This window comes from Amblyomma americanum, chromosome 3 (genome assembly GCF_052857255.1).
Source record: "Amblyomma americanum isolate KBUSLIRL-KWMA chromosome 3, ASM5285725v1, whole genome shotgun sequence".
Taxonomy (NCBI): Eukaryota; Metazoa; Arthropoda; class Arachnida; order Ixodida; family Ixodidae; genus Amblyomma; species Amblyomma americanum.
The window spans coordinates 225018701-225036422 of NC_135499.1; the positions used below are offsets into that span (position 1 = coordinate 225018701).

General features: G+C 45.7%; 1 protein-coding gene across 2 annotated transcripts in view; it reads left to right on the forward strand.

Moving 5' to 3' along the window:
- LOC144126223 (putative glucosylceramidase 4) overlaps window positions 1-17722 on the forward strand; it is a 29979-nt gene that overhangs the window by 7448 nt on the left and 4809 nt on the right. The window contains exons 3-10 of one of the 2 annotated variants that reach the window (XM_077660268.1): window positions 2368-2532; window positions 4720-4853; window positions 8243-8415; window positions 9998-10241; window positions 11048-11263; window positions 12075-12238; window positions 12362-12487; window positions 13317-13893. In XM_077660268.1, the coding sequence (XP_077516394.1) occupies window positions 2368-2532; window positions 4720-4853; window positions 8243-8415; window positions 9998-10241; window positions 11048-11263; window positions 12075-12238; window positions 12362-12487; window positions 13317-13422 (1328 nt within the window). In that variant the 3' untranslated portion in view covers window positions 13423-13893. Of the gene's footprint in view, window positions 1-2367; window positions 2533-4719; window positions 4854-8242; window positions 8416-9997; window positions 10242-11047; window positions 11264-12074; window positions 12239-12361; window positions 12488-13316; window positions 13894-17722 lie in introns of those variants that run through there. The other variant, XR_013313470.1, reaches the window with a different exon arrangement.

Genomic DNA, 17722 nt, shown 5'->3' on the forward strand with positions numbered 1-17722 from the left:
CTATAAATAAGCAATGCTGCTGTTAGATATTTCAATTGCCCCACTTTGCTTACTCATGGAATAGTTGGCTTCGTTCGGAACTGGCGTATAACCAACGGGCCCAAGCGGAGTGAATTGGCTGTAGTGCTGGCTCTAATTAATGTTGTTTTCCTTCCTGCCCGTTTAAAATTGTAACTCTCTGAACTTTGATTTCCGTTCTTTTTGATGCCTATGACACTGCTTATCCCGCACTCATAACAGTAGTTGTGGCAAAGCTTAGGCCCTGTGCTATACTCTCGCTCTTAAATGAGTATAGACACCTGAAGTTTGGGTGCGTGTCTTCTTAATAATGGCTTAATTACTCATTGGCATCCACCCAAGCGCAGCCATAAGGCTACAGAGGAAAGCTATACAGCTTTCTCAGCTTTCCTTTGTAGCCGTATGGCTGCGCTTGGGTGGATGCCAATGAGTAATTACTCCCTTATTACAAATCTATTCCACCTTGGGGATTCCCCTTAACATTTGCGTGTCTTCTTGTTTGCAATGATGCGTAAGGCATTATTATACATGGATTACCACTGGTATTCTCCTACGACCGCCAAATAAATTATAATCGCATTTCTTTCTCGTGCTGTTTCGGTTTCGGTTTCAACAGTCGAATGAGCACTGTGACGTCAACGTATTTTTACAGGTCACGCGAGACATGAAAAATCGTCCATATGATCGCTGTTTCTACATTCATTGTCATTCCGGCTCTAGAGGAAGGCTGGCTTCAGCACTGCAGTAAATTAAAACGATGAAGCAACAATTTTATGGACGTTTTTCAATGCCTCACGTGACACAAAAGCACACTCTGACGTCACAGCCATCGTTCGTCTGTTGAATTAGCACCCACACAGAGAAGCTCCTCTCTATGGGAGTGCACAATACCTGGGACGAAATAGCGGAGGCTGGCAGAATTTCGCAGCTCGAAAGATTAAGCCGAACGACCACGGGCAGAGCTATCCTCGAAATGGTAGGCCTGCAAGCAGATAGGGGACCACGAGGCAAGTCGAGCATCCCGCAGGACTGCCGATCAAATCTAATCATTTCCCCCCTCCCTCGTAACATGCATCCCATATTTAACACGGAGAGGGGGGAGAAGAGAGCAGAAGCACTAATCAGACGCTTCGATTCGATGGACTGCAAGTCGGTTGCGTACGTGGACGCGTCAAGTCGGGGGCGGCGGTCGCCTCGGTGGTCGACGGCCGAGGTGCCCCCGTATCGGCTGCCACCATTAGAAGCCGAAACACGGAAACGGCGGAAGAAGTTGCGATAGCGCTCGCTTGCGTTGGAACGGAAGCCAATTTCATAATCAGCGATAGCAAAACAGTCATCTGTAATTTTGGAAAGGGTAGGATCACGCCGGAAGCGGCAAGGATTCTGGCCGGTAGACGCCTCAACAGAAAAATCAGTCTAATTTGGACCCCCGCACACGCCTCAGTTCCTGGCAACGAGGCGGCCCACGAGTTAGCCCGAGCTCTCTACTTCCGGGTGGCTGTAGAGCCGCCCGACTGCCGCAATATGGACGAGCGTCTGCAAAATTACACGGAAATTGTTGAAAATTATAGGTTATGCAGGAGACTGGTGCGACCACCGGACAAAAATCTAGACAATAGGGAAGCAGTCGCATGGCGGCGCCTTCAAGCTGGGAAGTTCGTAAACCCGGTCTGGGCTTATCATATTCAGACTGGTGATAGAAAAAACGATAAGTGCAAGCACTGTGGGGAGAGAGGGACCCTCGACCACATAATCTGGGAATGCGCTAGCTCCCCAGAGGCTAAAGCAAATATAAATTGTAGAGAAGCCTGGGAAGCCCTGCTGCGGAGCGAGGTCTCTGCTCAACAGGAACAAGCCATCCGCCTGGCGACAGAAGCCGCGAAGAGTCAAGACCTCTTTGCCTGCTTGTGATCGCGGAGGTCCCCGCCCCCGTCCTCTAGGCCTGCGTGCCGGGGTCGGGGAGTAGGGGGCCTCCTTATCTGGTGGAATATTAAAGTTGTTATCATCATCATCATCGTCTGTTGAAACCGAAACGGAAAAATCACGACAGAAAAAAATAGATTATAAATTATTTAGCGGTTTTAGGCGGATATCACATGGTGATTCATGCGTAGTAGTGTCTTCCGCATCATTGCGGAGACGAAAACATGCCACCAAAATTTTATGTCTATGCTCCTTTAAGAAATGATGGCAGAAAAATGGAAGGAAGATAGGATTCTTGACAACATAAAACAGGCTGTCGTCGATAATTCACTCTTGCCTTTAGCCTACATGAGCCTCCAAAGAAGACGAATAGTATTAGCCTGTTATACTTGCTATCTTCAACACTTGTTTTCTCTTTTCTAACAGGTTCGACGGACGACAGCAGCGCACGACTCGTGATCAACACTTCCATAACGTATCAGGAGGTGTTTGGATTTGGAGGTGCCTTCACGGACGCCGCCACGTTTAACATTAGATCTCTTCCGAGTGGCATGCGAGATGATATTCTCAAGTCCTACTACTCAGAAGAAGGTATCTTAATGCTGCAAATGACCGTGAAAGAATAAGACGACTCATTAGGTTCACCAATAGGCGCAAGCAATCTTGTTGTCTAAGTGAACTTGCGGCAAGGTGCAATATTATGAAAGAAAAAAAATACAGTGGTGAAAAATACGCGACATAAAATTGCGAAGACGCACGACGAGCGCTCATCGTGTGTTGCGTAGTAAAGACATGCTTTGGACGGCGGTTATAAGTTAGGCTCGAATTGAAGTGAATATTAGAGAAGAAAAATGAATTGGGCGAGTTGGTAACGATCCAATTTGAAAAATAAAAACAGCCCAAAAAATACACGAGGGCCAAAGACGCCTAGACACACGACGGGCACTACTTCGAATATTGAATTCCTAACTGTTTCTGGTCATTAGAAGACCATCAGTTTTTATGGAGACCGGATTGTATCATTGTTAAGGAGTATTTGGATTCTAGCTGCGTATATTTGGTTCAAATTGCCAACAGTAATCAATAAGCTATCTTTGATTATTTCATTTCATTTCATTTCATTTATTTGTCCCTTAAAGGCCCGAAGGCATTACATAAGGGGGGGCGTACATACAGGTTGGAGGGTAGTAGCAGAGAACACAAAAGAAAGAAAGGGGGAAAAATACACGGGGTACCAAAAAAGTGTACAATAATATACAAACTAAAAGCAAGAAATAAACATACAAAAAGAAAACAAGGAACAATTGGCACTTCGGTGTCGCAGTATGAATATGTTTATGAGAAGTGATTAGCCAGTTTCTCGCGGAAAAGGCGGCGATCGGAGCATGTTATTACGTTGTCGGGAAGGCCATTCCAGAGCACTATGGCGTCGGGAAAAAATGAACTGCTCATTGCGGAGGTGCGGGTTTTAATGCGTGCGATTGGGTTACTGTGGTTTAGGCGGGATGAAGTACGTGGGGGTGGCTGCAGCAACAAATGTCTTGGTGAGCGATAAAAGAAAGAGTGAAAGAGGCATAGACGGGAAATAACACGGCGAGTTGCTAGTGTTTGAAGGCCGAGGGATCGTTTTAGTAATGTTACGCTGGTATTTCTTGAGTACTGCGAAGTAATAAAACGGGCGGCGCGATGCAAAAGTGTTCGCTTGCAGATATTACAAGTTCTTTTTGTGTGTTGCGCTCTTCTAGACTCTCAATGTGTGATCTGCATGTTATAGTGGCAATAATACGCATTAGAATATTTTCTTTAAATTAAAATTTATGGATTAAAATCTATAGTCATTCAAGATTAACGATGACGAAACAGTCAACCCTGGGTGTACCGAACCCGCATATATCAAATAATTGTTCATAGCACACAGTCAGAACATTTCCTTGAAAATTCCATGCAAAAGTACAGCATTGCTCTTCGCATTTGCCGAACTCCCATTCAGCGGAACTCTCAATATGTCGAAAGACGCAGCCCTGCAAATAGCGCTTCTCCGAAGGGCGCACTTGGATAAGTTTTCACGGCCGAAGGGTGATCGGCTGCGGAGCCTTGAGCATCTTGATTGTAAAGCAAGCGCTGTGAAACGGGGTGACGAGGTTAAGGTAGGGTGTGCATGGGGAGGGCCATATGTTAATCACTCATTTTCTACGCCACATTGCTGTTATGCATTGAAGCCAGCCTAACTAAGGCTTATAGGCGCCCTTGCCTGGCGTGCTTCATGTCGGAGGCATGCCGTGATCCAACTCTAGCTTCAATTTAATGAAACTATTCTATTAATAGTCCACTGGTAACATGATTAGAATCATATGATAGGCTTTGGCTATTTCCAAAGCACCGTTCACCGGAGCTTCGATGCCAAGCAGGTTAGGCCTTGCAATGCCTAGCGAGCGGTGCGAAGCTAACACGCCGGTGGACGGTACGTCAAGAAGCGCATCACTATTGCGGGGGCACTGCATATTGCTTCTAGGTTACAGAAAAGCCAATTTAATCCCAATTTTATATATCGAATTACCGATATCTGGAACGATTTCGCGACCTCCTTCGAATAGGCTATATCCAAGTTCGTCTGTAATTGAAATAACATGCTAGCAATGTATAATAAACTACTATCCTGAGCAAAGCTGCTAACATGCAATATTTCAAAATCCATCCTTTCGAAAAAAGCAACCGCCGGAATAAACTTTGTTCTCCGAACGGATGCCTATAATATGCACTCCATCCGACCGGAAACAGGGATCGAATACACCATCGGGAGGATTCCAATATCCAGCTGCGATTTCTCAATGCGCAAGTACACGTACGACGACTGCCCCGGCGACTTCGAGCTGTCCAACTTCACCCTCGCTCCGGAAGACCTCGACCTCAAGGTAAGCACAGATATAGTAAATAAAAAACTGAGCAATAATATTAAGCTGTAATAATTATACCTACAGTAGAGGCTTTAAGATACACATCATAATTAACTGGAGAACTGGGGCGCCTTTGTGTGGGTCCACTTTAAAAGCCGCAAGAAGAAAGGCCTTGTTTCATGTTTCAGCTTCCATGGACAGGATGTTTACAAACACAAGCTGAGAAGTCTTCCTTATAAGCATTCTCTAGCGTGCTCCTGTACATCACGGAAATGAAATGAAATTAAGAAAAACAGGCTCGGTGAAATACGGTGAGAGAAGAGCTAACCTGTGAATTATTGACGTGCCTGCTCAGGGCTGTGAGTAAAGTGAGCTCAGCTGTGAGAAAATGTAAACTCCTAAATTTTTCAATCATTGTTAAGAGCTGCCGAAAAAACTCAGGAGAACGTTTTCATAAAAGCCGTTAGCATGGGACAAAAAAAAATTGATGATGGCCTAGCCCTGCCAGGCCAGGATACACGTAGCGTAAGCGAGGCGACATCTAGTTAATATATGAAAGGCGCGCATTCACTCATCATCATCATTATCATCATCATCATCATCATCAGCCTGACTAGACCTACTGCAGGGTAAAGGCCTCTCCCATGTCTCTCCAATTAACCCTGTCCTTTGCCAGCTGCGCCTACCCTATGCCTGCAAACTTCCTAATCTTATCCGCCCACCTAACCTTCTGCGGCCCCCTGCTACGATTGCTTCTCTTGAAATCCACTCCGTTACCCTTAAGGACCAGCGGTTATCTTGCGTTCGCAGTACATGCCCTGCCCAAGTCCATTTCTTCCTCTTGATTTCGACTAGGATGTCATTAACATGCGTTTGTTCCCTCACCCACTCTGTCCGCTTCCGGTCTTTTAACGTTACACCTATCATTTTCCTTTCAACGACTCGCTGTGCCGTCCTTAACTTAAGCTGAACCCTTTTCGTTAGCCTTCACGTTTCTGCCCCGTAGGTGCATGAGTACCGGTAAGATACAGCTGTTGTGCACTTTTTTCTTGAGGGATATTGGTAACCTGCTATTCATGATCTGCGAGAACCTGCCATATGCGCTCCACCCCATTCGGCTACTTCGTCTACTTTAACAATCTTATCCATATTGCTAATGACATTGCCCTCCTTGTCTCTTAACGCATACATCTGGTTTTTCCCTATGCCTAGTTTCCTGCGTACTTTAGAGCATGCTCGGTTCTCTCAATATTAAACTTCCTATGTCGGATACATTGCGCTTATTTATTTTGCGCCTTTATTCACGGTTAAACATCGAGCCGTCGTTCCACTGTAGACGGGATGCGATACAGTGCAAGTAGATTTTTGAAAGAAGTGGCCTTTGCTTTCCGGTTTCTAAATGTTCGGTTCAGTCTGGAATACCTTTCAAATGTCACGCGTAGGAAATTGCTAAAAGATTTGCTTGACTGTGTCTTCCCTGAGCCAATATATCGATATCTGCATAGTGGAGGCCAAGGAGGAAATGTTTTAAAAAGAGTAAGGAAAATGGTGGTGCCAGTGGGTGTGAAGACGTTTTTCAATCTGCACACATGGATGGAGGAGAAAGGATTGTTTTTACCTTGGGGTGCTGACTGCTTGTTATGTCACAAACCAGAGTCAATAGAACACGTCTTTATTGATTGCTGGGATGCGCTGCTCTTTTGGGACGTGCTCCAGCGTACAATAAAGAAAGACTTACCCTTGACGCCGTATGGGATACGATTCCTGGACGTTGAGCAAGATCTTTATAAATACGATGTGTTTTTGCCTTCTTGGCCTGCACAGCATTTGGCGAAGCAGGATGGCTGTACGACACTGCGCTGAAGATGCGCGGTCTGTCCGAGATTACTTCAAAGAAAACATATTTAAGCTTCGTGAAGTGTATGTTTTGGAGATGAAGTTATCGAGTTGATGGAAGAGTTGTGTTCTCTGAAATAGATTTGATTTTCTCACGCGAGTGAAACGCATGTCCGCTCTTGATGTTTGAGGATGTAGCGCAGAACATGTTTGTGATCCGCTGTAAACTGTTGAAACAGGCAATAAAGACAGGAAAAGAGCCGTCGTGGAGGAATGGTAGCGTCTCCGTCTCAAGCGCCAAAGGCCCTGGTTCGATTCCCAGCTTCGACATAGGGCTTTTTTTATTCACCTTTGTGACATCCCTGCTCCTCGCGCATGCGCAGCACGGCTCTCCAGGATGCACGCGAAACTGGCCAACCTCGGCCCGTGTAGCTTACGCTAAGAAATAAGATTCTGTGTTAAATTCACTGGTAAGTTAACTGCACAAGGTTAGCACAGCTCGTGATTTATTGCCATTGTCCCAGCATGTCGTACTTTGCCGTGAGTTTATTTCTTTCAAACCTGCTACCGAGCCAGCTATCCGGAAGGCTTGCAGATTCTTGGGAAAAGCGTAGCTGTGCCGGAAATGTACCGCAGCGCTATTTCATAACGCGGCGCCTCCCATCGAGGCCTTTGCAGTGGCCGTGTTCATCTTTAAAGTAAGCATGGACGCGCAGGTCTGGACTACAGTTAATAGTACACAACGCATGATACGTTATCAGGCGCGTTGAGTGGCGTTGGCATAAGGCGCCATGTCATCCTACAAGGCATATTGTCCGTAGCAGCTGCCACTGTCTTCAGATCCGTTCTAAGGAGTAGTGCTTCTTTAAAAAAAACTATTAATCTAACAATGCTTATTACTACGCTTAGGCAGAAACAACTAAATCATCATCAGCCTGACTACACCCACTGCAGGGCAAAGGCCTCCTCCATGTCTCTCAAATAAACCCTGTCCTTTTCAGCTGCGGCCACCGTATCCCCGCATACTTTTTTTTCTTAATCTCATCCACCCACCTAAGTTTCTGTCGCGCCCTACTACGCTTGCCTTTTCTTGGAATGCACTCCGTTACCCTTAAGGACAAGCGGTCATCTTGCCTTCGCATTACATGCCCTGCCCAAGCCCATTTATTCCTCTTGATTTCAATAGTGTCACGTTGTATTTGGCCAAAACCCGGATACCGCTATTTTCCGCGCCTTAGGATACTAGCGTATACTTCCAAAGAATGTTATCAGGAGCCCTTCGTCACGACTTCGGGAATGCCAACACGTAAACTTTCTGATGGATGGCACTGCGCCGCAGTCGATACGCCTATTCTACAAACAATGGGATGTTCTCACTCATTTCCTTCGAGGTGCACGAACAGTTGAGTCCTGCAGCGACCCCTAATACGAAGACTTCTGTATTTAGAGGTAAGCTACAGGAGCGTGCACGAACCCCTGAAGGCATTAGGGCTCTACGGAAACTGCTCACAATGCGGTGAAGAAGCACCTCCCGCGTGAAACAAGTACAACTGCATCCACGCTTACCGCAGATCCCGTACATCAAGAGGGCCATGTCTCTATCAAGAGAACCCATCTGGCTCTTCGGAAGCTCTTGGAGCAGCCCTGCTTGGATGAAGACAACCAACACGTTGGAGGGTGGCGGGTTCCTCATTGGCGAACCAGGAGGACCCTACTACACGTCCTGGGCAAAATATTATGTCAGGTACTGTGTGCACGCATGAGCCGTCTTTGCTTCTTTAGCAAGCGCATTCTCCTGCCGTGCCCTAGTTTCATGATCACCGTGGTACCGTGTATCGGAGAGGAAAAGGAGAAAATTTTGCAACCTGTTGTTGGTTTGGTTGAGAGACTTACCGGGTCGTCGGGGGTCGAACGACAAGGTGTATGCGTCAGGAGGAAGGGACAGATCCCCGAGCAGGTCCGAGGGGAGAGGGAGCGTTTCCCGCCTCGAGTATGTTTTATACCCTCCCCTCTGGTACTGCACAACGCGAAGAAATCAGTTGCTCATCTGAGGGCTTGGAATGTACCGTTTCCCTAGAGTATCCACAGCGCTGCCGTGACGTCACGGTGCCGTCTACGGAGCGAGGAAGAGGGGAAGAGACAGGAGTGCCTCCGCATCCCGTTCCTGACTGGCGGGCGCGCGTTGTCTCGGGAGTCATGACGTCGGTGCGCTCGCCCTGGCATGGGGTATGAAGCTCAGTACGTCTTCATCCCACAAACTGCATAAGGATATCATCGAGTAATGTTTTTCTTTGATCCGCACTGCTTTCTTGCCGTCTCCCTAAAGCTACGCCAGCATCTTTCTTTTTTTTTTCTCCTCGCTGCCACTGTTTCTTTCAATATGTTCCACCAGCCTCAAGCTGAGATGCCCGTGCATACAAATCGAACACACCCATCTTTAGAACTAGGTGGCCTTCCGAGTACATATAAATCGTGTTCCTTTCAGAAACATATATGAATAAAACCGTAAATATAGCGAATTTGAAACTGCCAAGTACGGCATGCCAATTCTACACGCGCCAATGTGATAATAAATGGTTATGTAGATAAATGCGTGCATATACAAATGAGAATCAACGGTGCTCTGCTAACGAAAGGGATATCACTTCCGTCACGATGGAGAGTTGGGCGGTTAGTGCAGTCTACTTTTGTTAATTAATTCACATATTCACTTAGATGCTATTCATAGTTACGGACACTTCAGAGCTAGAAATCAATTTTCAATGTCTTTACATAGGTGTTTTTCTGCCTGCTTTATAGGAGCTTTCTTTTGAGCCTCCTTGCTTTTATCTCAACGTATAAACTCGATCAGCTTTAATAATGCATGAAGTACCATTCGGCAGCTGTCTCGGGCTTTTCAGACAGACATTCGGAAAAGCCTGCTGCACCGTCTCGCAGTGCATTTTCTACGATGCCTTGATGGCACTGTGAAGTAATGCGCTATAACTTCAATCTACGCTCTCACCTCCATTTCGCTCGTAGCGCACTGCCTGTCAGTTTTAGTACGTTGTGGGACCCTCCCGATGAACACAGTGAACGAAAAGTCCTACAGCGTAACAAAGATTGTCCTCAGCATGGACCCTTCCAGGTGGGAGCAGTGAATTTCTCTGTCACGTTTTCAACGCGCCACGAAAGCGCGGTTCGTCATAGAGCGAGCGTTCCGTGAACACGAGCATTACTGATAGTCATGTGCGTCTGTTCGTGCACTCTGCACAATAAGAATGTTCGCTAATGAGAAAAAAAATGTGACGTAATGAGGAAGTTTACCTCCTTCCTTGGCACCCAAGGTTTGTACAGGAATACGAACAACGCGGCGTTCCCATCTGGGGCCTGACGACTCAGAACGAACCGACGACGGGCTTTGTGCCAGGATTCCGCTGGCAGACTCTGGGTTTCACGGCTGCTACCCAGAGAGACTTCGTCAAGCTCGATCTGGGGCCAGCGCTTGCGGAGGCCGGCTACGGACCGGACAAGCTGAAAGTCATGATCATCGACGACAATCGCATCGTTCTCCAGCACTGGTCAGACGTGGTAAGTAGAGCAGTGGCTCTGCATCTTTGATGCGTCGGTAGCCGCTTGCACATTAATGGGAAGGGAGAAGAAAGATCTGACGCTTGTTGTATTTAGTTCATTATGAAAAATCCAGGCCCTAACAAACAAGGACACAGAGGAGACACCGCGCTTTAGTATTTAGTAGTTAGTCCAAAACATAAAACTCTTTTACAAGGATAGTTTTTGGAGAGTTCACGCCATTCATCGTTGCCTGTCGTCGTAGTCGTAGTAGTGTGTCTACCGTCAAAGACCATTTAATGACGCCAACAACTCCGCAATCAAGTCATAACTACCTGTCCACGGGAAAGTAGCATTACCATGGTTTGCCTACTGGTACGTGAAGATGTCGCACCTGTGATCATGCGATGCAGGTGGGTCGGAGCCATATGTCAGCTCGAGAGTGAGTCCTTTCGTGCGGGAGGGCGAGTTACGGTGGTGCATGCATTGCGATTGTTTTTTTTTTCTTCGCTCCTTGGAAGGGCGAAAAGTTTCCTCTGTACTAGGGATATTCCATGAACTGCTATGATTACTCAATAGGCACAAAATTTAAATCACGGGCAAGCCGAGCTCAGATGGCAATTAAGGCTTTCTGGCGCCTCCAGTGTGTAAAAATACTAGAAGGGGTGGCTAGCTCAACGTTTTAATGACAATGCATACGACAGCACTTGCGCTGCAATTTCCTCTCCTCTTTGGCGATCAACTGCAGTTCGAGACACATTTACTTTAATGCTATTAGCCGTGCAAAGCCATTCTCGGTTCAGCAGTGCACTGGATTAATTACGCAGATTCTGGGTGACCCCGAAGCTTCCAAGTACGTCCACGGAGTCGCTGTCCACTGGTACATGGATAGATTCATCGGCCCACAAGTCATGGACAAAGTACACGAAAGTTTTCCAGACAAATTTATCCTTGGCACGGAAGCGTGCAATGGCGCACCATTTAAAAAAGTCAAGCTGGGCAGTTGGGAGCGCGCCGAGCTGTACGCCACTGATATTCTGGAGGTAAGATTGTGCTGATGAATACCCCGCATACGCCTTAATTTAGTGCTAACAGCTGTGCCGCTTGCAGGAACAAATCTACAAGCGGTATGTGATGTCCAAACTCAGAAATCTGCAAGAGGGTTAAGCTGGAAAAGTGTGCAAAAGAAAACTAGCACATTTAAGAGTACCTGTAATTAGCTGCCCAGAAAAGTGACTCGTAAATATGTACATCACTAACATGACTGGTACCTCATGACGCATGTGCTTGTTTTCATTGACAATCAATACAGACCTAACGGAAGCGAATAGAAAAAAGTTCATCTGCTAACTTTTAAAAGCTCGAGACCATCCAAGCTGACTAAAACACCAGCAGGAATCAGGTGGGGAAAAAGACGAACTATACTGAAGCCGGCAGCGCACAGCAATATTGTTGTTGGACTCGTGCAAAACATCAAATGTGCTTGGAAAACTTAAATTCGAATAAAACTGAAACGAACACAACAGGTAAAATAAAACAGGAAATGGAACACTAAAAAATGATTTAACGGGCATAAAGCATGAGCATAGAGGAAGACGTTATTAATCGGAAACATTTATTTCACAGGAACACAAGGTGTTTACTAGATTATTTTGGTTTTCTTCCTGTTCATGGCCACGGCCACTATTTAAAAAGGAAACATCAGTCAGGCCTACGCACTTTCTACGCTCGTTAAAACAGCATGTAACTGCTTTTAAAACGCGTCTTGTCAGTGCAGTTTATCACCTTCTTAATATACACACTGATACGCGTCGAGTTATCAGGTCTTGTACTTTTACTTCCCTGAACTCGCAGGACCTCAATCATTGGGTTACCGGCTGGACAGACTGGAACCTTGCCCTAGACACTGAAGGAGGCCCCAACTGGGCCAAGAACTTCGTGGACTCACCGATCATCGTCAACTCTACAGCTCAGGAGTTCTACAAGCAGCCGATGTACTACGCCTTGGGTCACTTCAGGTACCCGACATATTTACTGAGGACTCAAGTGGCTTTGTTCTTGTCTTCGATAGAGATCCCTTTATCGTGCCTTACGCGGGCACGCGCTAGTCAAGTCACATGAGCGCTTCCTTTCGCTTGCAGCAAATTCGTGCCAAGGGGCAGTGTCAGGATCGACTCAAGCTTGGAGGGAGACGTGGCTGCAGCTAAACTCGAGTACGCAGCCTTCAAGACTCCAGATTCGGCGGTCGTAGTAATCGTTCTTAACAAGTAAGTATGTTCAGTTTCTACTTTAAGCTTACCTGTTTCTGCTTTTCTTCAGGTGCACCCCTCTTCTTGTAGCACAACGTACTGATAGAATCGGTTAAATAACTTTCGTTCGCAGGCAACTGGATCCACTTCATTAATGAAAATTTATTACCATTCTTTCGCGTATTATTACGATTCTTTCGCGCATACTACACACGTTCCTCTTTCGAAATACTTTAATTGATTCCTCAATGCCCTTCATTTATTGTTAGCAGTTGTCGTTTCATTGTAGCCTTACTCTTCTTATTCAGTACTGCGGAGTGCTATTAGTACTAGTCTAAACAATCTTCGCAAATCAACTTAGTAAGTATTGCTATGCTTGAAGCGTGTCTGCATTCTTGTCGGTGAAAAGTTTTTTGCCCAGTGAGGTAAAGACTAAACAAAGGTTTGCAACACAATCACGACAGTTTTCTACAAACAGTGGAACCATACGTACAAAAAACAGTCACACAATACTAACTAGAAGGAGTTTTGATGCACTCACTTTTTTTTAAGTATACGTGATGATGAGCCTTCGGACCAACCGTGAGTATATGTGCACCCAACTAGAGATGCCCGCGTGTTTAAGTGAAGTAAAGCAGAAAGCGCTCGTTGCAGCAAAATGGCTTTATTCGAACCAATACATAGCGATGAAACCACCGATGTATTTGTCGTGCCTGCAGCTTCCTCAAACTACCATGCTCATAGAATTAATTCACCATTACGCGCGACATGGACCTACAGGATACTCTAAAAAAGACGCTGCTATTCTGTGTCCGTTACTGATTCACTGGAGTGTCGGATATTTCAGAGACGACAGCAAGCACATTTTGAAGATTGAAGACGGGTCCCGCACTAGCAGCATCCAGAAAACCATCAGCGAGAGATCGATAACTACCTTTATTTGGCAGTCATAAAATATATAAAATACATATTAGTTAGTATATAGTAAAATATATAGTTAATAAAATATATTAACTCATTTGCTTTTACTTCAATAGCAGAAGCCACTTTCTGGCAACTTGTTGACGGTTGCACACCAGGAGAGTTGTCGCTTCGCTGCTCTCAGAGGAGGAATAAAGGGGCAGTACCCGACGTGCGTGCATTACTTTGTTGTGTTTTATCGAAAAGCCCCAGGGGGATTGTACAGATCTCCATGTACCCAATCAAAGCTCTTAAGCTTCGATTCAAAACGCCATCTAAGCAGCAAATGCAAGCTGTGCCATAAAACGACTAGTTTTAGAGAAATTCTACATTTGGCAAAAGCGTTCACAGAATCTTTGCTCAAAAAAAAAAATAAAACAACTTTCAACTACAACAGAAACAGAAGGAGCTTGAATCGCGCTGGAGTGATTTGTTTGGAACAAAAACGCAAAATAAGAATGAAATATATGGCTAGTTTCCCCCCCCCCCTTCCTCCAAAAAAAAAAAAATGAACCAAACCTCACCTGCTTTCGGAAGAGCGCAAGAATGTTCCTTAGCTCCCGAATTCATTAATTTCAAAAAATCCTCCATTTTCCGCACAACTCTCGTCTATATTCTGCGTTTTGACGATGTTTGTCACTTCTGCTTATCAGGTGTTTAACTATGTCTTTTACACAGTAAGCAACCTAATTAGTGAGCTAAGAGAAGAGCTGTGCTCTTGAATGAAGATTGCTTGGGAGGCTGCGAAGGAGATTTTTGTGCTGAGATACGGTTGCTGAAAACAGATCGTGTCAATGAGAGACGCAGAATCGAATACAATATGAGATCAGTTTTTTTTTAAGAAATGAAACAGAACTACAACACTGACAGTGGTGAGAATACTACCTTAAAAGAAAAAAAAATAGAGCTCCCTTGGTAGAGCTCGACGCGATTACTATAGCAGGGAGCTTATTTACTACTGCGCAACACTGGTCTTCTCTGTATTGGTTAGAGCTACATCGGGATAATTATAGGGGTTTATTGTCTGCCAGAACTTACGAGGGTTATTAGATAACATCTATGGTAGGTCGTGAGTGAACAAATGGCGGTGAGCACATAGTACAGCAGTCTGATATTCCTTATCACATATGCTTTGTAGCGTTACCAGGAATCGGAGTGCCTGTTTTTGTCGGCCTGTCTCTAAAAGGCGCCGTTTATAATTATTAAGGTGACGTAAGTGCCTATTAAACCAAGGTGCGGTGTTAGTACATGATATACTTAAGACTGGTATAATTTTTTCAACAAGAGCAGCAAGTTTATTTCTGAACGGGTTTCAGTTCTCAACAGAACGTATCGAGAAGAAAGTCATCAGAGAAAACAGCCAACTCAGAGTTTATTGCATCAAAGTTTGCTCGGTTGTAACGCCTGCATTGCTTGTTGCGAGTTGTTTTTTTATGAGGCACGAAATTCAGCTTTATTACAGAATGATCGAAAAGGCCTTCTCAGAGCGTAATATTCGAACAAAGGTAAGGATTATTTGCTAGGACAAGATCCAGAAGTGGTGGAACAGCGCGTTGGTTCCGAGATAAGTTGCTGCATTGAGAAATCAGAGCAAGTCTGGAGGAATTCTTGAGCTTCAGGATCATTAGCTGGAGCAGTTAATGAGCACCAGTTGGTGTATGGAGGTTTAACGTCCGAAAGCGACACAGGCTATGAGGGGCGCCGTAGTGAATGGCTCCGGAAATTTCGACCACCTGCGGTTTTTTAACGTGCTCTGACATCGCTCATCCCATAAGCCTCTAGAATTTCACCTCCATCGAAATTTGACCGCCGCGGTCGGGATCGAACCCGCGTCTTCCGGGTCAGCAGCCGAGCACCATAAATAACCAGTGAGCCACCGTGGCGGCTGAGGCCCAGTTGATTTTCGGAAAGTTGAAATCGCCTAATACTAATAGGCGATAATTGGGAACACGAAGAGTAAGTTCCATTAAAATATGACCAAATTCACTTAAGAACAAAGAGGTCATGTCCGGAGGGTGGTTTATTACACCGATAATGATATCAGTCGGGCCACACTTTAAGCGAACCAACCCAAACTCCAAGCACGATATAACCTCAACACGCACAGCAGTGACCGCTTTTTTAATGGCCAGAAGTACACCGCCACCCCTGCGGCCCACACGGTGACAACGAAATATGCTAAATTCGGTGCCGCAGACGACAATGACATTGTCAGGAATCATATCATTTAACCATGTCTCGGTAAGCGCGATGACAGATTAACTGCATGAGTCGATTAGTAAAGAAAGAGCCACGTTTTTAGAAAGAACACTTTTCACGTTCGTGTACAGTAAACTATTCACCAAATCAATGCGGCGCTTTAGGTGGGACCGCAGGGGTGGTTTGGCTGTCAGTTTATGAGGACTGGAAGTAAAACGTCACTCTCTGACAAGAGACACGCGCACAGCGCTACTGGTTTCATTATCCCAGAAATTGTGTTCACTATTGATAACCAGTTTATCAAAAACCAAACGTACTTTATCACCTTTTTTAAGATTTTGCATACTTGAGCAATTGACGGCGTTTCTCGCGAAGTGTTTGCGAGTAATCACATGATACGCTGAAGTATGTATGTTTGACCTTAAAGCCCTCACTCATCACAGATTCGACTTCTTTTTGGTTGACAAACTTAGCAATATTAGGGCGATTTTTGCTCTCGGAAAAATAGATTATGCGGTGAGCCCGAGCCTCCGAAGACACAGTCAGGCCAAGTTTTTCAGTACAGAATTCTTTCCCAAGGCGCTCAGAGTCTTCCCAAGTTTCAGCCTTGTCAGTGTCAAGAACGCCATAAAAAAAAAGGAACGTTGGACCAGAAAGAACGGTATTCCGGATCATCAACTTTACCTTGAATGACCGACACATGGTGAATACAACTTGGTGGGGCGACCGTTGTAGGCACTGACCGATTTTTAAGCTCCAGGTATTCCCCACGTTTAATTAAAAAGTGGATATAATTTTGAAAGTCAGAAGTAGTTTGCTGTTTAAGCTCAGATTCTTGTACACGTTTGGTTACCGATTGCAGTTCACTTTGCATGCCTATATTAATGGTGAGGATCTTATTAACAACTTTCAAGGAGGTTCGTGTGGCTCACCTCGAGTCTTTGAAGATATTCAAAAACAAGTCCAAGCAAGTTTTCTCCTGAGCCTTCGTCATAGGACCTGGGTTTAATTCAACGTCCCCGCCCAGAACCTAAAAGCGCTACATGTATTAATGAAAAAAGTTGGGCGAGTTGGTACGCATTCATTATTCACAACAGCGCAGGAAACACGGACAAAAGGAGAGAATAGACGACACAAGCGCTTGTGTTGTCTATTCCCTCCTTTTTTTCGTGTTTCCTGCGCTGTTTTGAGTAATGAATACGCTACATGTACACTGCAACTGCGCGAAAATGTTTCAGGATATGGGGGGGCACGATATCGCCAAAAGGCACAAATCGGCATCTCGGTAACAGGCATATGCGTAAGAACTAACCTGAAACAGCATGGACGGTGAGTGGCGTGGCATTTTGTGACCAGTGCTGTGGCCCAAGGGGATGGTGAAATCCGCGTGCCTTATGTAGGTGTCCTGGTCGTCGGTCGTTGTAGCGTGTTGCCATGTCAGGAAGTCAGACGCGTCCAAAGTCGGCAGCGCTATACACAGATGATCTGAAGAAAGGACGCAGCCGTCCAGAATCCTGAACTCGGCGCCAACTAGTGGAACCGGTAAGCTAATCGATGAAACGGGCGGCTGGTGGCACAATCCGGTCAGCAGCAGCGCCTGAAAAAACACGAACGGTGAGTGGCGTGGCATTTCGTGAGCAGTGCCCTGGCACTGTACGATATGAGTGAGTATGTACGACTTTACCTGTAATGGTAAATTAACATTTCAAAAGCATGCACTCTCGCGAATTGCGAAGATTTACCGCAGCCGTGCTCTAGTGAGTTGGGTACCCACCTCGGCTGCGGGAGGTGGTTGGTTCGAAACCCACCGCCGGACACCCACCGGTAAAAATGGGTATAAGCGGCCCCCGGCCTGGCGCCCGGCTTTCTTTAGGGGTGTTCGCTTGGGAGAAGCTCCGTAAACCCCGCTGCGCCCCTCGCGGGCCAAGCACCAATTTCGGACAATCTCGCAGCCTGCTAAAGGTGGTACTCCTTCGGCCAACGTGGTTCGAGTGAGCAGGTTCAAGATCAATGTTCAAGATCAAGGTTCTTGATCTATCTGTTTCTAAGGTTTATCTAAGGTTCTTGACCTGTACAATGCTCTGCAAGGGCTAA